At 38.2% G+C, this 27,505-nt stretch overlaps 1 protein-coding gene across 1 annotated transcript in view; it reads left to right on the top strand.

The window, feature by feature from the left end:
- Positions 1-27,505, top strand: part of LOC150083618 (protein FAM76A) — a 139,233-nt gene that overhangs the window by 88,075 nt on the left and 23,653 nt on the right. The window contains exon 7 of the mRNA XM_090378542.1: positions 26,386-26,515. Coding sequence (XP_090234668.1) covers positions 26,386-26,515 — 130 coding nt within the window. The remainder of the gene's footprint in view (positions 1-26,385; positions 26,516-27,505) is intronic.

Genomic DNA, 27,505 nt, shown 5'->3' with positions numbered 1-27,505 from the left:
AGAAAAGACAAAGTAATACTTTCTCTCAGCTGTGTAAGCACATGTAATTTCACAAGGTGTGCATTCTCAGAAAGGTTAATACTAATAATATTTGTGATTTCTTTTTAGGGTTGCATAAACATTGGTAAATGCATAATTTTTATATATATATATATATATATATATATATATATATATTTTTTTTTTTTTTTTTTTCATAAGAAACACTTTCATTAGCAAATTGTCTGAAGGAGCCAAAGGATGTACAGATAAATGTTGTGAAGATCTACATCTTTTTACACTAGCCCTGTAATGAACTGGTTTACATTTACATTTGTTTAAAGGCATATCCACATTGTCTGAATACATAAAAATATTTGTTTGTGTGCATTCAGCCAGTTAGGTCATTACTCTTACTGATGCAAGATTGCATTGCTATAAAGTAGGAATGATTACAATATGAAATCTTCGTCCAAATTTAGTGCTATACATCAAATGCAGATGTGGTGAACTGAGTATTGAATGTTTGTGAGTGTTCATAATTGTGTATTAAGGAAGTCTGGATATGCCTTAAGCTTGAAAGGATGCCTGTGATATTTTTTTACTAACCCTTGCTTGGTTACCACACAGTTATATCTGAGTTTTCTGTGATTATTTTAAATGCTTTAAGCTATTTATAAGAATAATCACAGTTATAAGATGACTTGAAGCTTCAGTTCATGCAGTAGAAGGAACATGGAATCAGATAGATAGTAAGTGGTTTAGTGGTACTCTGCAACTTGCTGCATAATTAAGTTCTTTTATGCATATAATTATTACTTCTGTTATTTGGTTTAGCTTTCACCTATTGTGGTACTCTGCATTGAGCATAATTTACTCTAGAATTTCTTATATACTGAGGCACACTGCTGTCTTTATCATTTGATGCAAATGATTGACTTTTGATTTACTTTTAAATGTATAATAGATTTTATTTTAAATTATATTATTGCAGGTTTTTTTTTTTTTTTTAATGAAACCCTCAAACACAAAAAGTATTGGAACCTATGGTACTTAGTACCATGCATGGGTTGAAGGTTGAGAAGATGAAACACGATACTTGTTGACATACTCTGAAAATACGTGTGAAGGGAAGTTGGACCGTAAAGAGACGCTGACTGTTTGCAGCACTTATTCAGACTGGTTTGGAAGAGAGAGAGAGAGAGAGAGAGAGAATTACAGAAGCCAGTTCATGAAAGTATCTATAGAAAGTGCTTGTGGCAGAAACAGAATGTGAGAGAGAGAGAGGCTTTGTAAGAGATGGGTCATTAACCTAACTACCCTCTTTTAAATAAAGTCTGAAACCAGACAGAGGTTATGGGGGAAGTACTCCAGATGCAGGAACAATATTCCATGGCAGGACAGATATGAGATTTGTACAGAGTGAGTAGCTGTTTAGAAGAAAAGTAGTGCTGAGAGCAAAAGAGAAGACCCAGTTGTTAAGATTCAGAGGAAGCAATATTTGCCTAAAGAGATTAGAAGTAAGTGTAATCCATAATAGAAATATGTTATCTTGTCTAGAAATCAAAGTGTAGGAGCAGAAGAATTTTTTTTCCAAGATATAAGACAGGACTGAGTGTTAGGATTGAAATCAGGTAAGTTGTCTTTGCCTCACTGAAGATATTTAAGCAATTGTTAGTGGATATTCAACAAGTTGAAGCTCTTTGTGCAGGCAAGGTTTCTCAAACTGGAAGGTGGAATGCAATATGCATTTATGTAACTCACTGCCCTTGTTTCATAAAAAGTAGGCAGTTTCATTGGCATAAGCTCATTGCCTCAGTTTCGTAAATGGTAGATGATTTGGTTTCAATGCTTGTACAGCAGACTTAGAATTAGCAAACTAAGGTCCCAAAATGATGCAAGGAAGCAAGATTACGCAGCATCAACAAAAAATATATATACAGTCGAACTTCCATATAATGAAATCGATCATTCGCTTTAAAAAATTCGTTATACAGAAATTCTGTTATAAAGAAATATGCCTTTTTCAACAATAAGAAATATTGTAATTCAACTCAGAAATAAGTGGAAGTGAATAAATATTCTAACATTTTTAAAACTTAATTTATTAATTTTTTTTTTAATGTTTTTATGTAAACCCCAAACACGAGAGGTATTAGAACCTATAGTACTTAGTACTGTGCTTGGGTTGGAGGTTGAGAAAACACAAGAAGATATTTGTTGACATTGGACTTGAACTTCTGTAGACTGTAATTTTCAGGAAATATGTATGAAGGAAGGTTGTTCCAGAAAACTGCAGTTGAATGAATTAAATGAGGAAGATGAAAAGTTGGTTCTGTGAGTTTGAAGTTGGACAGTAAATGGATGTTGGCTGGTGGCGGAACGTGTTTGGGCTGTTTTGGAAGAGAGAGAGCGGGAATTGTAGAAGAGACATGCAGCAGAAACAGTATGTCTATGAGACAGTGAGTGGAGAGAGACTTAGAGATGAATCATTAATTAACCTAACTGCCCTCTTCTGAATGGAATCAAGAAGCCTGAAAGAGGTTTTGGGGCACCACCCCAGATGTGGGAACAATATTCCATGGTGGGGCGGATTTGCGATTTGTACAGAGTGAGCAGCTGTTTCGAAGAAAAGTAACGCCGAGAGCGAAAGAGAAAACAAAGTTTTTTTAGATGCAGAGGAAGCAATATTTGTAATGTGCTTGTGCCAAGAGAGATTAAAAGTCAGGGTAATCCCCAAGAGAGAGAGATATATCATTTTGCCTAGAAATCGGAGTGTCACCAAAGATAAGCATAGGAGCAGAAGAATCCTTTTCGCGAGATATAAGACAAGACTGAGTTTTAGAAGGATTGAAATCAACTAAATTGTCTTTGCTCAACTGGAAAATTACCTAGAGATCGGCATTTATGGAATTGGTAGCGGATATTAGAGAAGTTTAAGCTGATTGAGCAGGGCAAGTTTTCTCAAACTGGAAAGTGGAATGCAATGTGCTGTCGTCGGCAAAATAATGGATAGGATTTCCAGTCAATGAAAGAAGGTCATTAATATACAAGAGGAAAACCATGGAGGGAAAGAACTGAACCTTGGGGTACACCAGCATTAGCAGTGAAGTTAGAAGACAACAGAGCCATCTACCATTACCCTCAGTGAGCAGTCAGAGAGAAAACTGGATAACCAATTACAAAAAACAGTAGGCAAACCATAAGACGGAAGCTTGTTAAGAAGACCTTTATGCCAAAAACGATCGAAAGCCTTTGAGGTGTCAAGAGCAACTGCTTGTGTTTCATTGAATTAGTCCATAAATGGGTAACATAAGCCAGAATATCACCAGTAGATCGACACTGATGGAATTAATACTGGCGATCGTTGATTAATTGATTTCTCCATTACTTTAGAAATAGTAGAAGTAATTGCAATGGGACGATGATTGATTTGTCACCCTTTTTAGGAACTGGCTGGATATGAGCAAATTTCCAAGCAGAAAGAACAACACCTTTGGAATAAGAAAGTGGAAAAAGGTGGCAAAGAACAGGAGTAAGTTCAGGAGCACAGGTCTTGAGAACAAGTGGAGAAATACCATCAGGACCTGGAGCTTTCTTAGCATTAAGGTTTGTCAAAATCCTTCTGACATCCTTTTGACGGAAGGTCACAGGAAGCATTGAATGGAGCATGTTGGGAATGGTGGGAGTTGTTTTACCAAGATCATTAATACATGAGTTGGAAGGAAAATGGGATGCTAGCAGGTCAACTTTATCCTTGGTTGAAGTGACAACAGAACCATCTGTTTTGGACAGAGGTGGGAGCAAACATGTGATAAAGTTGCAGCCAATAGCTTTGGCAAGAGACCAAAATGCTCGCCTATGATTAGGGCAAGAAGCAAGTTTTCTACTCTTAGCCTGTTCAAACTCTAGTTTGGACCGATTAATAACTGCTTTACAATTGTTGCAAGCTTTGGTGTAGGCAGAATATGAAACTGAAAAATTAGTAACAAGCCAATTACGATATGCAACGTTCTTCTCTTGAACATTCTTCTCTTAGCACATTTATTGGAAAACCAAGGTTTAGATAAAGGACGAGATTTGAAAGTGGAGTGTGGGATAAAGGATTCCATTCCTGCAAGAATAATTTCATTGACACGATGTGAGCAAACGTTAACATCAGAAGTTTTGAAACAGTAATCCGACCAAGGAAAAGAAGAAAAAAATCTCGCAGGTCATCCCATTTTGCATTCTTGTAATGCCAAACAATACGAGGTTGGGAATAGCCATGAGATAAAGGCTTCATTGGAGAAGAGACAATCATCAAGTTGTGATCTGAGGTGCCTAAAGGACCTCTCACTTCGACCGTGTACTTAGAAGGGTTGTTCATGAAAAAAAAGATCAAGTGTGTTGACTGTATGGTTAGGATTGTCCAGTATTCTTGTAGGTAAATGAACAGTCTGTGCAAGGTCATTAGTAATTGCAAAAGCCTCAGCATCTCAACCAGCTGGGTCAGTGTGACTAGAAAACGGAAGCCAGCTGGAGTTGTGAACATTAAAATCACCAGAACTGGGAGAATTACCTCACTATTAGGAAAGTTGGACTGGAGAAAGTCAAGTTGCAAAGAGAGGAAGTCAAACAGCTCCAAGTGATTAGTGGAGTTGGGAGAACGGTAGAGAACAGATGAATTTGACACAATGAGGTAGAGAGATTTTAAGCCAGAGAAGATCGAAAAGAGGAGATTAAATTACAGTCTCTGACAGGGAATATTGGAATGGACATATGCACAAGTATCACCTTTGAGGAGAAAGCAATCATACAGCAAATAATTTGAGCAACTGAGATGATCAGTAGTTGAATCAACCGATAACTGAGATTATGTCAGAAAAAATACATAGGGTTTAGCAGACTGCAAGTGGAAATGGACATTGTTAAAATTAGAATTGAGACCACGTATATTTGTGAAATGAATTAGGTAGTGTTTGGGAGGTTTAGTTCTTTTCGCAGATAAGCTTGCTCTTAGTTTGAAAATTCATGGTGTATTCAATAGCAAGAAAAAGTTGGTTGGAAATGCTGTATGAAGTAATGAAATTTTTGGATATGGCATACACATTGGTAAGAATATACCCAGATCCTTGACATAATGTGGCCTTGACAATGCCCCCCACATGCACACTACTCGGACTCCCTCCAGTCACTATCTGCAGAGTAGAGGTAGCAAGATTATGCACTAGCTGATCCGGAAGCCTCCTAGAGAATTACCAATAGGTTCAGTCCAGCGTACTAACTAGCAGCTGGCCTGCGAACACCGTTTTAGAGCTGTACCCGCTAAATGTAAGGAAGATTGGATCTCGCCACGATGTTCATCATAACCTCAAAAGTTATCAATCATACTGCATGATGGAAGAGATGGAGAATGGTTGACCGGAATTTAGTTCTGCAGACTAAACATGGATTCCACCACTTCAAGCCTCCAATAAGCAAAGTGGTGGTATTACACCGGTTGATGAGTCGTCTACCACCTAGTACTGCTGCCCCCCTGGTAACAGCGAGGGGCAGCATTCCTTTATGTGGTGTGGGCGCCACACCTCGACCGCTGCTTACGTTGGTTCACACCTTTGTGGTCACCCAACGTGTGCTTGTGCATGGAGGTTATACCCGGGATTAGGATTTGGCTGTCACAGACCATTCGGACTTCGCTGAAATTGGGTCCACTTGACTTGAGTGTCACCCGAATATCAGTTCCATCAGTATTTTGAACTTCCAGGTAGCAAGTACAGCTTATCTGGCATATCTGAGAGAATGTCTGTGACAACCTCAAGGACAAAGGTTGTCACAGACAAATACACACTAGATTAATACACACATATTAAAAAATGACTACTTACATGATGCACACAAAATATTTGTACACTTTTAAGAATTATTTCGTAAAATATATTGTTATTTTTTGTTGTAAACTGAATTTTACTGTACACCGTTCATAAAAATGTTCGCATTTGTTTATGCACTCAAATATATTTTCTGGCACATTTTTTTCATGCTGAAAACCTCGACACAAAGTTTCAAATGGTGCCAATATTTCATGTTTGGAATGTTTAATGTTGCCTTCATTTTCATCTGTCTCATCGTCGATATTGTCATTAGTTCTTTGAATACTATCTGTTGATGTCATTCGGATATTCAGCTACTATGACATTAGAATTAAACATTAGCATTAGCTTAGGCATATAACGCAAGAAAGCAAGCTTATACAGCATCACCAAAAAAAAAAAAAAATCTTCCCATTTCAACCGTCAGGTCACTCCAAATGTGTCTCTAATTCTCCCTTAAATTTATTTAAGCTGTCAACTTCCACAACAGCAGATGGAAGTCTGTTCCAGCAATCAACTACCCACTGGCTAAAGGCAAATTTCCACACATCTATTCTACAACTGTCTTTCCTCAATATGAATCTACGTTCCTTCAGGTTCTTAATCCTAGGAAGTGGAAGTATCCCGTCAGCATTCAGCCTGCTCAAACCATTCAAGTCCTTATACACCTCAATCAGATCACCTCGCAGGTGCCTAGTCTCCAGCTGTTGCAACTTGCAGAACTTAAGCCTTTCTTCGTAATCTCACCCCTTTGTTCCTCTCACCAAACTTGTTGCCCTTCTCTGTACTCGTTCTAGCAACTCTACATCCTTCCTAAAATGAGGCCTCCAGACCTGTACACAGTACTCAAGGTGTGGCCTGACCATTGCCTTATACAACAGGATAATCATCTCCTTGTCTCTGCTAGCAAAATTCCTATATATGATTGACAAAACTCCATGGCCTACTCTGGCATACCGTCTGCACTACTCAGAGAACTTCATATCTGACTGCACAGTTACCCCCCCCCCCAGGTCTTTTTCCTTTTCAATCTCCCTGAGTGTAGTACCACACAGTTGGTATGTTTCTCGTGGATTACTGCTACCCATATGGGGTACTTTGCATTTGTCAATGTTCAACTTCAGTTGCCACTTCTCAGCCCATCTGCTTAACTTTTCTAGATCCCTGTTGCAGTAGCATACTGTCTTTACTGTCATTAACAACCCTGCCAACCTTTGTGTCGTCTGAAAACTTGGCCATTATGCCTGATATACCATCATCAGTATCATTGATAAATACATAAAACAACAATTGGCCTATCACCGAACCCTGGGGGACTCCGCTAATAACATTAGTCCACGATCAGCACTGTCCAATTTTTACCATCTTTGCTGTCTCCCACTCAAACATCCCTTTATCCATCAGTAACTTGCCCTTAATGCTATACCACTCCAATTTGTACAGCACTCTTCCATGTGCAACAGTATCAAAAGCTTTTTTGAAATCCAAGTATATTGCATCAAAATTATTTTTAGCATCCATTTCCTTTGTGACCACATACTAGTATCCAATCAAATTGGTCAGACAAGACCTCCCCTTAACAAACCCATGCTGTGTCTGTAGTTCAGACCCATGCTGTGTCTGAACTACACTGGTGTGCAAAACTTAAGGACCAACACTATTTCTAAAGGTTACAATCCCACAAAATCAAACGAAAAAACCTGTGGCGATTTGCATAACTGTGGCTGTTCAGTAGAAAGCTGGTGCACATGCAAAAATTTGAATCGTGACAAGCGAGCTCACATAAACAGATAAAAGCAGCAGTTCAATAGTTATGTGCAAATTACCGAATGGTGAGAGTGATTGTTACAGATGTTTGATTGGTTTCATACAGTGCTACAGACAGTGAAATGGCTATTAGACAACATCTGGATGACTTTACCCAGGGTGGAATAATTGGGAAGCTCAAGGAAGATCGAAGTGCAAGGAGTGTGGTTGCAGAGTTCGATATTGTCTCACATGTGTGGTCGTCCTTCAGAACTACGGGTACAGCCGTTCGAAGGACCAGTGGTGGTCGTCCATGAAAAAACAATGCCCACTGATGACTGCTGTATACTCCTATAGGTCAAGAGGGACCGACACCAGATGGCGGGATCCATTGCAAACCAGCTGCATAGTATGCAGGGTATCGCGGTTTACTGTGGCCAGGTGACTCCACAAAGGTGCGGTGTTTGCCTAACGGCCAGTACGCTGTGTCCTTTTAACACCTGCTCATTGGAGACACCGTTTACAGTGGTGCATCTAGCACAAGGACTGGACAGCAGCACAATGGGGTAAGGTACTCTTTGCCAATGAGAGTAGATTCAGTCTCAGCAGCGATTCTGGACATTAGCTAATCTGGTGAGAGGTTGGCACACGGTATCACCCCACAAACATCACTGAAAGGAATCGATATGGCGGTCGAGGTGTTCTCGTCTGGGAGGTGTTATCTTGGATGGACATACACAACTCCAGATACTGGAAGGCGGTACTTTAACTGGTGCACACTACTGTACTGAGGTAATCCTTCCCCATGTGTGTCTATTCTGAGGTGCCATTGGCCCCAAGTTCACGTTTATGGATGATAACCCCACACCCCATCGCACTGCAGCTGTTGATATACTTTTGGAAAGTGAGGACATTGTTCATATGGATTGGCCTGCCCGTTTCCCCCGATCTAAATCTCATTGAACACATATGGGATGGTCTGGGGAGTCGCTTAGCAGCACATCCACACCCACTAGAAATTGTTCACCAGCTGAAGATGGTGCTGTACAGAGGAATGGACGATATTACTGCAAGAACTTATCAAGAACATTGTTCTAAGTATGGACAGGTGGTGCAAAGCCTGCATCGACATTAGGAGTAGCCATATCTCCTACTGAGGACCACCTCTTCCCTTTGTTCCATCCTGGCAGTGATGCATCTGTATCATGGCAGCCAGTGCTATGTTGCCATTTTTGAATAAAGTCCCTCTGTACCATTTGGTTTCCGTTGTTATGTCGGTGTTGTTTCCTTCATCATTTCTTTACCTCGCGAGGTTCCTTTGGTTTGCTTTTCCCATATCCAGGCCACTCCTATGAGAAGCTACAGGTAAAAACCTGACTGGTCCTTGAGTTTTGCATACCAGTGTATTACTGCTGTCTTGTCTAGGTGATCCTGTATCACCTCTTTAACTAGTGGCTCCATTATTTTCCCCGAAACAGAAGTTAAACTAACAGGTCTATAATTTGTGTCATCCTTTGTGAACTGGGGATATATTTGCACATCTCCAGTCAATGAGGACCCACCGCTGACTCTAAGGATTCTCTCATAATTATGGCTGAGGGTTTGCTTACTTCCCTTGCTGCCTCCTTCATTATAACTGGATAGATTCCATCTGCCCCAGATCCTGTTTTGCTCTGTTATCAATTCCTAAAAATCCTTCAAGTACAGTTTCTGCACTGATCAAACCTCTCGCTTGGAGTTTGTCCCAATATTGATCAATGTCTTGTAGCAGATCATCGCTGTTAATTGGCATTTTAGCAAAACCTGCTTTTGCAAAACAATTCTAAATCGTTGTTTCTGATATGCACATCTGCAAATCTATATGTCGGTTGGTTTCTATTCTCAGTATAATTTTTTTTCAGTATGTGCCTTCAGTAGTGCATTTTCAAATTCTTGATTAATACCTTGGTCCATTGGCTGCAATTTAGACGAGGTATTCAGAGGGAAGAAAACAAGCTTTGCACTTGTAAGTTCGAAATTACCGAGTGAAGGTAGGCAGGGCAGTTGTCGGCAGTCAAAGCGATTTTTCTGTTTTCTTTTTTTTCATCTTTCTATTGAAATTCAAAATCCACAGTTCAAAAATTTCACTTTTCGCCCAAGCTTTTTTGTTCTAGTTGTAGTTCAAATCTAACGACTTTACTCCTTTGAAACATTGGGGTTGTTTACTTTTTTTGCCTATTACTAAAAGCTTCAGTTTTTCATTACAGCCATATTTGCACCAACCAAGGCTGTAATTCTTTTCTTACAGTTTTTACCACCTAAACATTTGTCACCTTTAAAAATCAGAGTCCTGTTTCGTCAACGCTGAATATGTCTCTGGGCTCGTAGTCCTCCATATTTTTTTTTTTTTTTTTTTTTTTTCAAAACTGTTTCTTTCCAGTGGGTACAGTCTTCTTCAATTACAACACTACTTTCACCAGAAACAACTTTTACTAGTAAGCCATGGTGCTTTTTAAATTTGTTCGGCCAACCAGAACTGGCTTGGATAGTTTTATGCCCCAGAAAAGATGTGTACTCCATAGCCTTTTCTTTTATTAATAGCCCTGATATCGGCATGTTTTGGTCTCGAATCAACTTCACCACACTTCAAAACTGCTTCATCCACATCTTCATACAGGCATAATTTTGCACGCTTCCGACTGTTTCCTCAAAAAGTTTGAGAATCGAAACACTTTTTCAGAATGGTTGACACACTACTGGCAGGGATACCGAATTTTAAAGCAATTTCTTTCTTTTTCTTTCTTTTTTTTTTTTTTTTTATGCCTCGATCTACACTATTAAGCACTTCCACTTTTTCCACTACACTCAAGGATTTCCTCTTAGACATTGTAAGGTTACTTGCACACCAGCTAAAACAAAACTGGTTTATGGGCCACTTGTCCTACCTTACAGAGACAGGTGAAAGTGTGGATGATTCATTTCTGTGAAACAACAGGTGAATTTCCGGGATAAAGGAAAATCTCTCTCATAATTCTCTAATAAGCTGCTTGAAATAGAAAACAGGCTGACCAGAGCCAATGTCCATTTGGGAATATTCCTTAATCTTTACTGATGGCTGTGGACACATAGATAGCAGTTTCCCAGTGCGACTTCTCAGTACAGTAAATGCTTTACAGGCATCACTAAATTTTGGAATGCTGTTAAGAATTAAAGCCTTTAGCTATTAAAAGCTAAAGTGATTGTCTTAATTCGTGGTTTCTACAGCGTCAGCTCTATTGCTTTAAAGGCCAGAGGTGCGAACATTGTGTACCCGGGTCTCTCGAAATTAATTCGGTATATGGAAACTTTCTTTGTTATACAGAGACTATTTTCAGCGTAATGACCAGGGGGAAATCAAAAAGTTTGCTACGTAGAAAAATTCGCTATATGGAAGTTCGTTAAAGAGAGGTCCAAATGTAGATATATGTATTGTGGTGATTGTCAGATCATTATCTCTTATAATAATTATATACAACCTTTAAATTTATTCAAAACTCCTGGACTGCTTCCATAACACTAGGAGAAAAGTTTATTCCTATAATTGATTACTCTCTGATGGAGGGCAAATTTCTGACGTCAATCCTGCAACCATTCTTTTTTATTATTTAAATTTATGCCATCAATGTTTATTATACTCAGATTTTCCTTGGTAAGAATACCCTTTTCTGCCCCTTACAAATCTTGTTGCACTTCTCTGCACTCTTCATTCTTTCCATCAGATCTCTGTCCTTTGTAAAATTACATTTCCAAGTCTCTGTGTGGAATATATGGCCTAACCCCTGCACTATACAGCAGAGTATAGTAATGTAGAGTAATGACTTTTGTCCCTGTTTGCAAAGTTCCTGTATATCATTTACAGAACCTCATGAACTGTTCTAGTAACTTGTATACTGTTCAGAAAATTTCATGTCATTCTTTATAATTATTCCAAAGTCTTTTCATGATTGAGCACTTTGAATTCGTTTGTTATCTTGGGATTACTGCTACACGTATGCAGTAGTACCTTTCATTTATCAATGTTATACTTCAGTTGCCACTTTTCGACCCAACCAACTAGTTTTTTTAGATCATGTTGAAGAGCATACATTGATTAATATCATTGACCGATCTGTCCACTTTTGTATTATGCAACAAAATTAGACATTAAACATTAGACTTGAAATAACTTAGTCAATATCATTAATAAATATTAGAAAGAATAAGAGACCAAACACTGTGGAACTCTATTGATAACATTAGTCCATAAAGAGCAGTGACCATCTATATAACTATCTTTCTCTTACCACTTAAATTTTATTTTTTTTTCCCTCCTCCCATAGTAGTAAATTGCCATATTCCTCTAATTTGTGCAAAAATTGTTCATTCGTGTGGAACTGTATATAAAGCTTTACTAAAATCTAAGTAAATGATGTCAGAATTGTTCTTTGTATCTAATTTCTTTTTTATAACCTCATAATAGCTAATTAGATTAGTCAGGTATGATCTACTCCTTATCATATCTGTACTGTGATTGTGTGACAGTTCCATTCCGTTCCTGTCCAGATTATCTTGAATTACTTCTTTTAACTATTGACTCTATAATTTTCCCTGGCACACAACTCAAACTTTTGGCCCTGTAATTACGCACTTCCCTTTGAACTACCTTTATAAACAGATATACATTTACACATCTCCAATCTGTAAAGACCTCTCGATCCAAGGATGCTTTCATCATTGCCAAGAGTTTATCTCTTTTGCTGCTGCTTTTAATATAATTGAATGGACAACACTTGAATATTTACATTGTGTAATTAATAGTTTAGCTAGTCTAACATTATACAGCTATTTGGGGATTAGGATCATTTTACAGCAATGTGACCTTAGTGGTATTATATCAATACAGTTGTTCTGAATATTGTTGTTCTGAATTCTGATACTGAAATTTATGGAACTCAAATCTTTCTTGGTAACAATACCTTTTATACCTCTAACTATTCTTGTTGCTCTTCTTTACACCTGTTCAAACAGATTCCCAACCTTCCAAAAATGGTACCTCCGTAGCCAGGTGGGGAGGAGCGGCAGTGTGTAGCACAAGCTTCTTGATTAGCCTGGGATTAAAGTCCGTGACCACCAAATACGGAGGATGCAGAGAGGTCAGGGAATGACCACTGCATATCCCTGGAGCAATATTATTATTGTTAGCTATAGGGTGCAAGGGAGCCTGAGGCTTATGCTGCACCAGCCAAAAAAAAAAAAAAAAAAATTCCCAAGAGAGAAGTAGAAAGGAATCGCCATCGCCAAGAAAGAGAAGAATGATGATATCCAGCTCAGGACCCTGAGTGCCAAATAACAACAACCTTCCTAAAATGAGACTTGCAGGTCTGCATGCACTTGCAGTAATAAAGATGTGTCCAAACCATTGTTTTAAACAGTGGAATAGTCACCTCCTTATTCCTGCTAGCAAAATTCCTGTATATCATTGGCAAAATCTCGTGAGCTGCTCTAGTAGCCTGTCAGTGCTGTTCACAGGACTTCATATCTGTCCTACATTATAATTACCTCCAGATTTTTATTATTCTTCATTACCCTGAGTGTGATATCACACAAGAGCAAGAATAGGTCATACTCACCTAACCCACCTTATTTACTCACAGGATATGATCCACCACAGTGTCCTCATTGTTATATAAATATGACTCTTAAACACGTTCTCCTTGATTGCCCCAAACAAGACAGAATTTCAACCCTGCAATAATCGCTGGTTAACATTCACTCTAGAGAATTTGATTGGGGACAAAGCCAATATTTCTAAATTCCTAAAGCAAACTGGAATTTTTAATCTTTTCTGAACAGCCAAGTAGCTTATGCACCGTGAAATCCCCATAACAACAACAGTATCTTGCAATTTGTCAATGTTAAACATCAGTTGCCACTTCTCAGCCCACCTGCCTAATTTTTAGGTCCGTTTGCATATATATATATGCTAAGTGCCTATTGTCTTCACCATATTCAAATATAAAAACTCAACTCTCAGGTTTGAGAGGAACAATGAGAGTAGCCTGTGCGGACGTAGCTTATTGTCGCTCCTGGAACAGAGAAGTTTTTTCTAATTTATTTTCTGTTTTATTAGCTTAAATTGGCATATTAACTTATTTTCTAGAGTAGCTTTATATTCCTAGTTACGATACTTAGTTTAAAGTTTAACTTAGAGATTTTGTGGGTATTACTTAGTATCGGTAAGAGTATCAAATCCACGTGTTACAAGTTGAAGCTCTTTGAACGAGAGGTTTTTTTTTTTTAACCATATCTAGCCGATTTATTAACCAATTGTTATATCAAATTATTTTCTGTAAGTAGCTAGTCGGGATCCTTAGTTTATTCTGAATTAAGACAGCGAGATTTGGAAGTTAATCGATACTTAAGTGTCCGTAGATTTACCGTTCATAAATTGCCGCCATTGTTACCCGATACAAAATATCTCGAACTAGATAGCATAAGCTTAGTATAGTATATTACATAACATAATATTGTCAATTAATCAGTAAATCTATTAATCTTGTTGAACTTCATTGTCAATTAAATTGTACTTTTAACTATATATATATATAACGACTTAGGTTACGTAACATAAATAATTAGCAAAAATAAATAATTAATACTTAACTTGATACGGAAGATATATAAAGGGATTTCGTAGATAACGGTTGATACGAAAACATAAATATAGCGTTGTAACTGTGTTGGGATACAAGTTTAGGGTTTTAATTTTGTACTGAAATTGAAATTTTATTGAAATTAAATCGAAATCATGACTCAGAGCAGCAAAGCAAAAGGCTAAAGCTAATTGGAGTGCTGTGGCTCAGGGGGAGAACTGAGGTGGGAGGCAGTTGCCCTCTGAATCACAGCCTTTTAAAATGCACTATTTGCTTGATGTTTGTGGAGCAGTCAGGTACTGGACATGATACTGCCAATGGGGATGTCTTTGTATGTGCGCAATGCAAGGAGTGTAAGGAAATCAGGCGACAACTCAGCGTTGTTATGGGCCTATATGAGATCTTGAAGGACAAGGTGGATGCCCTCGAAGGATTAAAAGTGAGGGCCCATCAAGCTTTCAGCTGCCCACACCAACGCCGGAGCTTGCACTTGGGCATCACACAACACAGCGGCAACCCCCAAGGCAGAATGCGCTGCCCCAAAGGAACTACTAGTAGTTGTTGGTGACTCTATTGTCAGGGAAAAGGAAAAATATGCTTTGTAAAAAGGATAGGTGGAACAGGACCAGGGTATATCTGCCAGGGGCAAAGGTTGATGACGTTGTAGTTCGGATGTCATCTTTTATGGGCACAAAAGGTGATATAGTTGTACACAATGGCACTAATGATATTAAGAGTAGGAGACCGGCGCAATTACTTAACAAGTACAGGTCACTGTTGAAAAAAAGCTGTGAATTAGGGTTGAATTTGAAAGTGTCTGCAACTCTGCCCAGACATGATAGGAGGGAGTATATGATGAGAGAACTGTCGATCAATTCGGCCCTGGAAAGATTGTGCAAAGCTCAAGGGGTAGAATTTTTTTCAGCCTGGTCTATACTTGTTAACAGGAGAGACTGCTTCTACATGGATGAGAAATACTTAAATAGAAAGGGTGCAAGAATATTTGCTGATGCTATCAAGGCAGTGTTAGGTGGGTCGGAAAACTGCTAGATTGGGGGGGGATACAAGGACTAATAGATTAACAGTAGCCACTGGCAGAAGTGAAAGTGATTCTTGCACTGCTTCTATTGGAATGAGCAGAAGCTTGGAAAATAAGATGTAGGATATTTCAGAGAATGCTGTGGTCATTGGGGTACAAGTAAACACATGGGTTGTGTTAGGGTAGCTAAGAAAAAGAACAGGTGCATGTATACTTGCGTGTACACCATGCTAGGAGTTTTGTAAATAAATTTGATGAATTTTAGGTATTGCTCAAAGCATCAAAGGCAGATATTGTTGGGATATCAGAGACGTGGTGTCACACAGATATAAGTAATGCCGAACTCGAATTTGGGGAGTACAATGTCTACAGAAAGGATAGGAAGGGAGGAGGAGTTATGCTATTAGTTAAGAAACACATAAAATCCAAGGAAGTGAAGCCAGTCGACATTGCTGGATTGTGCAGTGTCGAGTCAGTTTGGTGTGACATAAGCATTGGGAGATCAAAATTGAGAGTAGGAGTGTGCTGTAGGCCTATTGACTCTGATGAGTATAATAAGAAACTGTACAGGGAAATAGAGTGGGCCATCAGAGAGTCTTATAATGGGGGATTTTAATTTCTCAGATATTGACTGGAATTTGTGGGTTGGTCACTCACATACTAGCCAGGCTTTTGTGGATTTATTGGATGATTGTTTTCTAAATCAGCATGTTCAGGAAGCAACTAGAGGGAGCAATACTCTTGATTTGATTATCAGTAGTGATTCTTCATGCATTAAGAATCTGCAGATACAGGAACCACTAGGTGGCAGCGATCACAGTGTGCTGAAGTGGGATTTACTCAAGGAGGTAACTACCATAAGGGGTAAAGGGAAGGGTTATTGCTTTCGTAAAGACAACTACGATGGTCTGAAACAGTATTTAAATTTTATACAGTGGGACCAACTGATGATGTTATCAACAGCAAACTCAAAATGGGAAGCATTCATAGAAATTATCTTGGAAGCTACTAGGCTTTAAATACAACTAAGAAATATTGTTCAAGGTTCAGGCCTAAATGGATGTCAGATGAACTAATGAGACATATGGCAGAGAAGAAAAATGCATGGCATACATATAAATTAACACGTGACACAGAAGCCTATGATAGATATAAGTTGATCTGTAACCAAGTTACAAAGGAGGTTAGGCAGGCGAAGGCAGATTACGAGAAATCTTTGGCAAGTGATGCAAAGAAAAACAGCAAGGAGTTCTTTACCTATGTAAACTCTAGAAGGAAGGGGATGAATCAGATTGGTCCACTTGATATTGATGGTTCAACTGTTCATGATATTGCTCAGGTAGCTAACAAACTAAATCAATATTTTGCATCTACATTCACACATGAGGAGTTATTCAGGAAGGGGAATGCCATAGATGGAGTAAACACTGGCAGTGAGCTAGATGATCTTGTAATAATTGAAAGTAAAGTGGAGGAGAAATTGTTGAATATAAATACAAGAAAGGCACCTGGGGTGGATGGGATCTATCCAGTTATATTAAAGGAGGCAGCAAAGGAAGTAAGTAATCCATTAGCCATAATTATGAGAGCTTCCTTGGACTCAGGGGAGGTACCCACAGACTGGAGATGTGCATATGTAACCCCAATTCACAAAGGAGGATCAAAGGCTGACACAAGTAATTATAGACCTGTGAGTTTAACTTCTGTTCCAGGAAAATTAATGGAAGCACTGCTTAAAGAAGCACTACAGGATCATCTTGAGAAGAATTCAGTTATAGCTCTGACACAGCATGGTTTTGTTAAGGAAAGGTTTGATTGGATACTATGATGTAGTCACAAAAGAACTGGATGCAGGGAATAACTTTGATGTTATATATTTGGATCTTAGAAAGGCTTTTGATACTGTTGCACATGGAAGACTGCTGCACAAATTGGAGCAGTGTGGCATTGGTGGCAAATTATTGCTATGGATAAAGGGATGGTTGAGTGGCAGAAAACAGAGTGTGGTAATTAATGGACACTGCTCATCGTGGACTAATATTTTTATTAGTGGAGTCCCTCAGGGTTTGGTTTTGGGTCCATTATTGTTTTCTGTATTTATAAATAATATTGATGATGGTATATCAAGCTTAATGTCCAAGTTTGCAGACGGTACAAAGGTTGGCAGGGTTGTTAAGGACGTTACTGACACTATGCTGCTGCAACAGGATCTGGAAAGGTTGAGCAGATGGGATAAGAGAGGTGGCAAATGAAGTTTAACATTGACAAATGTAAAGTACTACACATGGGGAAACAGCAACCCCATTGATTAGACCGAGGTTCGAGCTCGTCACCACCAAATACGGAGGATGTGGAAAGGTCAGCGAATGACCACCGCATATCCCAGAGCAATATGGCCTTAGTTGCTAATGCTCCTAAAAACCAAACAACAACAGCAACCCCAGAGCAACATATCAACTCTGTGGTACTGCACTGACAGTGATAGAGAATAAAAAGGACCTGGGGGTAATTGTGCAGGCAGATATGAAGTTCTCTGAGCAGTGCAGACGGGCTGCAAGAGTAGCTCATGGTATCTTATCAATGATATACAGGAATTTTACTAGCAGGCATCGGGAAGTGATTATTCCCTTGTATAAGGCAATGGTTAGGCCGCACCTTGAGTATTGTATACAAGTCTGGAGGCCTCATTTCAAGAAGGATGTAGAGCTGCTGGAACGAGTACAGAGAAGGGCAACAAGATTAGTGAACGGAACGAAGGGTTACTCTTACGAAGAAAGGCTTAAGTTTTGCAAATTACAGTGTCTGGAGACTAGCACTGGCGAGGTGATCTGATAGAGGTGTACAAAGCCTTGAATGATTTGAGCATGCTCAATGCTGATGGGATACTGCCTCTTGCTCAGAATAATCACCTGAGAGGGCATAAATTCAAATTGAGGAAAGACAGATGTAGGATAGATGTGCGGAAATTTGCCTTTAGCCAGCGGGTAGTTGGTTGGTGGAACAGACTTCCATCCCTTGTTGTGGAAGTTGATAGCCTAAATAAATTTAAGGCTCAGCTGGACAGGTATTTCGAACAAACGGAGGGGTGAAGTGAAAGGGGTTGTTTTTTGTTTTTTTTTTTGGCTGGTGCTGCATAAGCTTGCTTTCTTGCATCATATGCCTCTACTAATGCTAATGGGTGCATTTTTGTTAAATTTTATATTTGGACCTTTTAGAATATTTTTCAAGCCATTCCAAATTTTATCAAAATTGGATAAATCAAAATCTGGCAATTATTATTTATTTTTTTCTGCACAGTTTATATGTTAAAAAGGAATTCATAGATTACATGTAGTTTAATGAAGTATTGTTAGCTTTAGTCTGTCCGTGCATACTTCATATGTATTGTTGTGTAAGACTTGTGAAACACCCGATGGATGAACCTTAATGAAAAAAAACAGTGTACGAGAGAATAGAGTAATAAATTTAATACAGTTATAATTAAACTGAATGTCTAGATTTAGAGAACAAAAAAAATTGTAGTTTTATTGAGTGTTCTATAAATTTATAATGTTAGTAATTAACTGATAAGGAGTTCACTGTATTTAACTTTTACTTCTATTAATCACAGAAAAGAAGGTGGGAAATTCAATAATTTAAGAAAAAATCTATAATGTGCCTTGTAATGCACTGCATAAATTAACCAACTTGCTGTAGATTTTATTGATTAACTGTTATTAACCACCCTTCCAACCTTTATATCATCTGAAAACTTAGACATTAAGCTTGATTGCCTTCAGTATTATTAGTAAATATTGAAAACAACAATGGACTCATCACTGAAACCTGGAGGGCTCCACTAATAACACTGGCCAGCATCAATTTCCTTCCTGAAATAATTTCAACAGATTCTCGTAAGAAATATGTTTATGATTTGTTATTTTTTTCTAGAACATTCTGGAGCTTTCTACAACATTCTAGAGTATCATTACATGCCGAAGAAAGGTCGGGATGTTTCTGGAAGGTTCTAGAACTTTTGATGGAGTTCTCTAGAAACATGGTAAACCTTCTAAAAACTTCTCTACTGGTATAATTATGGGTGGGTTCATCACCAAGCAAGCATTTTGTATTTCAGAAAGTGCATTTGTTTCAGAGAGCGAGTGGTGAACAAGTGTTGTGTGCATAAGTGTAAACCATGAATTGTGTTCTTATGTGCACGTACCTCAACCATAAATGAAATATGTGGTGTTCTTGCCGAAATAAGCCTGATAGGTTTTGCTATGTTTGCGGAGAAGTGGTATTAAAATCTCATTGGAAGCCACTGTCGCAACCTGTGAGAAATGCTAATGAACTCTGTTTTGGATATAAGGTTGAAGATCAAGATAAAGTATAGGCTCCAAAGATTTCCTGTAGCTCATGTTTGAGGACATTAACAGGCTGGCTTAGAGGTAATAAATCAATGCATTTTTGCTGTTCCAGTGATATGGCAGGAACCTCAAGACCACATGAAAGATTGTTACTTTTGCATGACCAACATTTCTGGTTTTTCTGGGAAATTGAAGCATAAAGTAGAGTATCCAACATACCTCATCATGTGAGTATGTTGGGATACTCATCCATATTTGAGTCAGCTACTGTGACAAGATCTAGGAAAATTGGATCGGTGGGCTGAGAAATGGCAGCTGAAGTTTAACATTGACAAATGCAAAGTACTGCATATGGATAGCAGTAACCCCAGAGTAACTTATCGACTGTGTATCACTACACTCAGGGTAGTGGAGAAGAAAAAGATGTGGGGGTAATTGTGCTGTCAGACATGAATTTCTCTGCAGTGCAGACATGCTACTGGGACAGCTCATTGGGTTTTGTCAATGATATACAGAAACTTTGCTGGTGGGGGATAAGGCGGTAATTATCCCTTTGTATAAGACCATGGTCGGGCTGCATCTTGAGTACAGTATACAGGTCTGGAGGCCTCACTTTAGGAAGAACGTAGATCTGCTAGAATGGGTGCAGAGAAGGGCATCCAGATTAGTGAAGAGAACAAAAGAGTGCTCTTATCTAGAAAGGCTTCAGTTCTGCAAATTAGCATTAGTAATGGCCATATGATGCAAGGAAAGGCTTATGCTGCACCAGCCAAATAAAAATATTTTTTTTTTTACAGCCAGATACCCTTCCTGATGCCAATCCTCACCCTTTATCTGGGCTGGGGATATGAGGTGATCATTCCCTAACCTTCCACATCCTCCATATTTGGTGGTCACAGGCTTGAACCAAGGTCTAATCAGGAAGTATGTGCTACGCACTGCTGCTCCTGCCCACCTGGCTACAAAGGTGGCAAAAATAAAAAAATAATAATATAATTAATAAATATTAATAAAAGAAAATGAAATAGACAACCTATGCTTTTCCCTCCTCCTGCAGGTAGCTATCCAGCTGACCTTTGAATTTCCCCCAAACTGTCAAGCTTGACTGGATTGAGTAAGCTGAATGTTAATAGTATTCTACTGCTTGCTGAGACTAAACACAAGGGGACATAAATTCAAGTTGAGGAAGGATGGTTGTAGGATAGATGTGCAGAAGTTTGCCTTCATCCAATGAGTGTTTGATTGTTGGAACAGGCTTTCTTCTGTTGTTATGGAATTGGAGGTGTTGAATAAATTCAAGGGCTAACTAGACAAATTCTTGGAGGATATGGATGGGTGAACTGGTGGATTTTTTTTTTTTTTTTGGCTTATGTTATATAAGTTTACTTTCTTGCATCATTTTCCATTACTACTGCTACTTCTGCTCTAAGGCTGGTTCCTCAAGAGGATACAGTGCCAAAGCCGCCAAAAACTTATGGACCTCACTCTGATTCAGGATCAGAAAAGGAGTCTCCAGAAGGTGCAGAACCCAGAACGAGTACAGATCACAGCTTCAGCAGTGAGATCTCCTTGAAAAGGGTGTCAAGGTGTCTTTTTATAGGAAGAGGCAATCTAACATACTGACCTATTACTCTATGGATGATGCTTTTGTTTATTGTAACAATGTCTAGGAATTAATGAAAGAGTTACATCTGGAGCACATACCCGAGCAGTGGAGGCTCTCATTGATTCATTCGAGGTCAGTTTGAAAGCTGTTCTACTCCATAATGTAAATAAGTATCCATCTATACCCATAGGCACATGCAGTTCACGTGAAGGAAATGTACAAGAACCTACAGGTTCTTCTTTTGCACAAAATGAGCTATCAAGAATACAAATGGAAGATCTGTGCCGACCTAAAGGTGGGGAAGCTTTACTGACTGGGTTGCTAGGTGGATACACTAAATGCTACTGCTTTTTATGCAAATGGGACAGCTGAGTGAAGGATTCTCCCTACAGGGTAAAAAAATACCCAGCAACTACACCATTCCAGAAAAATGTAGCACATTCCATTCGGTTGGTTGGTTGCACGTTGCAACTAAGGCCATGATGTGCCAAGTCAACTATTCGGTGGATTAGTCAAAAATCTGTTTACCTCCATTGCACTCCAAGCTAGGTTTGATAAAAAATATTTGTGAAAGCGCTGGACAAAAAAGAGAAGGATTTTCCTGTGTGAGGCAAAAGTTTCCTCAAATCAAACTGCTATAGAAAGAAGAGCCTGGAAGGCATTCGAAAACATCTGCCAGAACTTTTTAGGCAATGAGAAATTGCAAAATAACAGTGAAATTGTGGATGAGCTAATTTTAGCATACAGAGAGTTGAGATGCAACGTGTTGTTAAAGTTTCAGTTCCTACATTCCCATTTGGAAACTTGGGAGTGGTCTTCAATGAACACAGCAAAAGGTTTCGCCAAGATATTTCTCAAATGGAAAAAAGATACGAGGGAAAATGGAGTCCAAATATGTTGGCAGACTACTGTTGGAACCTTGTACGGGAGACACCAATGACTATTATAAAAGGCAAAAAACAACAAAATAAACATTTTGTTATCAGATAAGCATTTTTTTGTAAATAGAATATGGTTAATAGACCCATTGTTCACTATTTAGTACTGTATGTGCCATTTCTTAAAATATATGGATTTTTTTTTTTTTTTTTTTAATAGTAACTTAGTTTTTGACTTTAATCCCTTCTCCCTTAAAATTGATGAGTGTTACAGCAATATGGTTACTAAATTTGAATTCAGAAACGTGAAATCTACAAGTATGCCCCTGAATTTCAACAGGGGAGGGAATGTTGGGTGTTTTTTTTTTTTGTTTGTTTTTTTCCTCGACCAGTGTAATATTAGTTCAATAAGAGCACTGCATAGCATTGATAACCACTCTGCCTTCTCCCACTCAACCATCCCTTTATCCATAGCAGTAACTTGCCCTAATGCTACGCTGTTCCAATTTGTACAGCGGTCTTTTATATGAAACAGTATCAAAAGCTTTTCAGAAATCATAAGTATATGATGGCAGAATTATTTTTTGCATCCAGTTCCTTTATTACTACATCAGAGTATCCAATCAGATTAGTCAGAACAAGATCGGCCCTTAACAAATCCATGCTGTGACCCCTGTAAAATTGTATTCCTGTGTGTGTGTGTGTGTGTGTGTGTGTGTGTGTGTGTGTGTGTGTGTGTGTGTGTGTGTGTGTGTGTGTGTGTGTGTGTGTGTGTGTGTGTGTGAACCTAAAACATGAAAGGTATTAGAATCTATAGGGGTTGAAGGTTGAGAAGACTAAAGATACTGATTACCTTAGACTTGAATTTCTATAAATTATAATTTTCAGGAAATACATCTGAAGAAAGGTTATGAAAAACAGAAGTTTAAGGGTAAAATGAGAGAAGAAGAAAAGTTGGCTCTGTGATTTTGAAGTTGAACAATAAATGGATTGCAGCACATGTTGGACTGGTTTGGAAGAGAGTGGAGAATTAGATGCCAGTTCAGAACAGTAGTGCCCATGGAAGTATCTGTAGAAAAAACATGCAACAGAAACAGAACATCTATGAAACAGAGAGCGGAAAGACTTTATAAGAGATAGGTCATTAATTAACCTGACTGCCATCTTTTGAATGGAGTCCAGAAGCCTCTGAGAGATTTTGGGGGGACACCACCACAGATGAGGAAACAGTATTCCATTGTAGGCTGGATTTGAGATTTTACAGAGTGAATAGTTGTTTAGAAGTAAAGTAACACCAAGATCGAAAGAGAAAATCCTCTTTTTTAGATGCAGAAGAAGCAATATATGTGATGTGCTTATACCAAAATGTTAGAATTTAGAATGTGATCCCTAATAGTGATATGTATTCTTGATACTGAGGTAGCTAGTTATCTCAGACGAGAGAACATGAGTTTGGAGTTCTGGCCCACAAAACATGATACACTAAAGGTGATACACTTAGCTTTATAAAATTTCAGTAATCACTTCGTAAGGCCCAGTATATTAAAATACAGTGCAACCTTAATGTAATGCACCTCTTCATACTGTGGTTTCGAATATACTGCAGTGTGATCGTGTCCCTCAAAACGAATTATGAAAAAAAAAAAAAAAGTAGTGTGTTCAGAGGACTAGCAATTTCATACTGGAAATTGGAAAAAGTGAATAATGTATATATTCATACATACTGTGCGTCCTACTGCCATATTTCTAAGAGGGGGAAATTAGCTAAAAATTGGATATATATTCAGTATTCCGTTGCAGAATAATTACTCTAAATACCCAGTTTCTCCCCTCATTTAGAGATGTGATAAAAGAGTATATGAGCGGAACACTAATTACAAACATCTACATCTGGAGAAGAATACAGCTAGCGTTCGTTAAGTGAGCTACATTAGTTACAAAGCAAATTTTTGTAAAAAAACAGCACGTGACATCCTTTTTTTTTTTTCAACTAAATGTTACACTTAGGTGGAAAAAACTGCTAAAGGCTAAACTAAACAAATATACACGAAGTAATTTATGGAGAAATCATGTAATGTCTCTTCAGCACTATGATAGGCTGGACAGGTTGGCTTTGATTGTTTTCTCCAAACACAGAAAATTCTAGGGCGCTGGAAATAAATACATGGCAAAATTAGTCAATCAGTAGGACTGGAGTATTAGCTGTCAAAAGAGTTGAGAGTGGTGGAACAAAATAAGGTATATTTTGCAAGTGTGGAATTCCAGAAGAAACAATCCACAGTTGGATGAAAGAGGAAGAAAAATAGCATTCATTCTTAGACTCCATATAAGATGAAGCAGGCTCCAGAGGATGGGGGGGGGGGAACTAGACTTTGAAAGCAGTGAGTTGAATCAATGCTTATAAAGTGGTTTCTACAGAAGCATAGTGAAGGAGTAAAGTGGGGTAATTTTGAAAGCACAGGCAATTAAATTTCATAAGCTACTTGGTGGAGATGGAAGGCTTATGACAGGATATTCTAAGTTATTCAAGTAGACGAATCTGCATTTGGTGACATTACAGCAGCAGAAGCGTTTCCTGAATTCCTTCATAATGTAATTCAGGATGGTGAATTCACAGATGAATAATTATACAACTGTGACAAAACAGCACTGTACTATAAACTTATTCCTGACAAGACACTGAATTGTGCATTGGTAAAAGTTGAAGTCTCACTGATGGTAAGAATATATACATTATATTCTTACCATCAGTGAGATGCTACTTGCTTTTCAAAAAACTTGAAGAAAAGACTGTTACTGTTGGTTCACTGCTCAGCTCATCCTTTGGCTGATGTTTGTTCTGAAATTGAAAATTGCATGGTCAGAGTCTCGTTTCTGCCAAGGAACACAACTACACTAATTCAGCCCACGGATCAGGGTATTATTCAAGTCTTCAAAGCCTACTGTCATGGTGAGCTACTTGCTGGTGTTGTGAACTCAGAAATTCAAGTTGTAGAATTTCTGAAAACATTAACACTGAAAGACATTGCAAATATTGGATTTGCATGGGAAAAATGTATTGGAAAAGACAAGATCAATAATAATCTTGAATTTGCAGTATTTTCAGAACAAGAAGCAAAGGCTGTTTGTGACATATTTGGTGGTAGACTTTTGAAGTAAGTGATTTGGCTGTTTGGATTGAGGTGGATGCTGAAGCTCCATTTGCACATTACCTAAACAAGAAAGAAATTGCAGCCTCTGCGAACAGTGGGAAGGCAACAAACAGAAGGCCACCGACATAGAAAGTGACTAAGAAGTCAATGTGGATGACTCATGTAATGAAATAGGACCAGAAATTAACAAAATGCTTGAAAACAGTAATGAGGTGATGCCACGGTTAGAACATCACAGTGATAGTGAACACCTTTGTTTATTACACCTGGCCACTATTAAGAATTATGTACTAAAAAAACACTGTCATCAGTTCTGGCAAACTAAAATACATGACTGTTTCAGAATGGATGCATATAATATAAGTCCATAACAGCATTTTGTATTAGTAGAATGTAAAGGGAATGATTTAACCTTTAATACTTTGTCTTTTAGTCAGTATATCATAAAAAAAAAAATTGGTTTAAAAAGACTGAAAAAAAATGGTAAAAAATTTTCGGCTATAAACATGCTTTGCTTATAACATGGGCATTAAAATTCTCTGATATCCACTTTATATCGAGATTGCACTGTATTATTTATTTGTTTATTTTATTTTGCTGAGGCAACAAAAGCATAGTTCTTCCTTGCACGGGCGCCTCCGTAGCCAGGTGGGAAGGAGCAGCAGTGCGTAGCACACGCTTCTTGATTAGACCGGGGTTCGAGCCCGTCACCACCAAATACGGGATGCGGAAAGGTCAGGGAATGACCACCGCATATCCCCGAGCAATATGGCCTTAGTTGCTAATGCTCCTAAAAACCAAACAACAAACAACTTCCTTGCACAGTATGACTAATGCCAATTCTAACAGAAAAGTAATCAGGCCATTTACTTTTTCCATTATAAAAATATTTAAGCATTTTTTAAAGATAATTACAATAAATAAAGAAGCCCAGCCCATATCTGCTGGTATCAACAAATACAGGTAATATAATAACATAGCTTGTAGACTATCAACATATAACCTGTTAACCTGAAATATATGTATATTTTTAATTAACTTAACCCAAAAGTGTTCGGTGGACTTATTAGGTATGCATTCTTTTGTCAGTTCAACTTAATCTACATTTATTCTTATAAAGATGTCTTTCCATTCCAGTGACAGTGCTCTTTTGGATCCTAACAGTAGTGATCATGTAGTAGCAGTCACCCAGTTAAAAGATCAGATAGCTTTATTACAGAAACAGTTGACACAGAAAGACCAGCTACTGCTTTCAAAGGATAAGCAGGTAAAACTAATGGCTTTTATTAATTATATTAAAATATGTTTGATGGTTAATATTTTTAATATGTTGTTTATGCATTTTCCCCCTTTCCCAAATTCAAGTATTCTGTTTAAAAATAAGTATTTTAAATAGTTTTTGTTGTGTCCACCGTGCTTTTCTTCAGTTATTTATCTTAATGACACCATAAATTTACAAATGCATTTAAAAAGACCTGTTCCTTTCAGTTCTGCATCTTGGAAACTTCTTTTGACATTTGATGAAATAGAGTTGTTGTTGTTGTTGTTTGGTTTTAAGGAGCATTAGCAACTAAGGCCATATTGCTCCGGGGATATGTGGTGGTCACGGGCTTGAACCCCGGTCTAATCAAGAAGCGTGTGTTACGCACTGCTGCTCCTGCCCACCTGGCTACGGAGGCGCCGTGAAATAGAGAATCTGACAGTAAAATTGAAAAGTAATTTATTTTGTCCATTTTATGCAAGATGCAGTTTAAAGGAATAAATGTGTCCACTTAAATTAAATTTCACGAAGCCTCAGAATATTTATTTTCATATCACTGAACAATTTCACCTTTCTTGAAAATTATCCTTCAACACAGATTCCTGCATTGTGTGACGTGAGATATGATGTACTTTGATATGATTACTAAAGGGCATATTTTTCATGCAGGTGTAAAAAAATTACTTCAGTAAGAATTACTTTAAACAAGGGGGAGCTGTCCCACTCCTTGCAGAACTGTTTGTAGCAAACTTCAAATCCGCTATTCTATCCAGATTGCCAGATTCCTCTAGATTGCAAGATAGCCTTGCAATCTAGAGGCATTAGGATCATTCCATACCCACATCATTTGCCCAGCCCATCCAAGAGCTTTAACAGTAACATGGGTGGGTTGCTGTTACCTTTACTTCCAACCCCATATGGATGTTGTCACTATAACATGGAACCGATCGTGGTAGTGTCCATCATGTTCTAGCAAGTAACACATTCATTTCATGT

This window comes from Mastigoproctus giganteus, chromosome 7 (genome assembly GCF_048544385.1).
Source record: "Mastigoproctus giganteus isolate SK-2022 chromosome 7, ASM4854438v1, whole genome shotgun sequence".
Lineage (NCBI taxonomy): Eukaryota > Metazoa > Arthropoda > Arachnida > Uropygi > Thelyphonidae > Mastigoproctus > Mastigoproctus giganteus.
The sequence above is the reverse complement of the archived record's forward strand: the minus strand, read 5'-3'. Positions and strand labels throughout refer to the sequence as shown.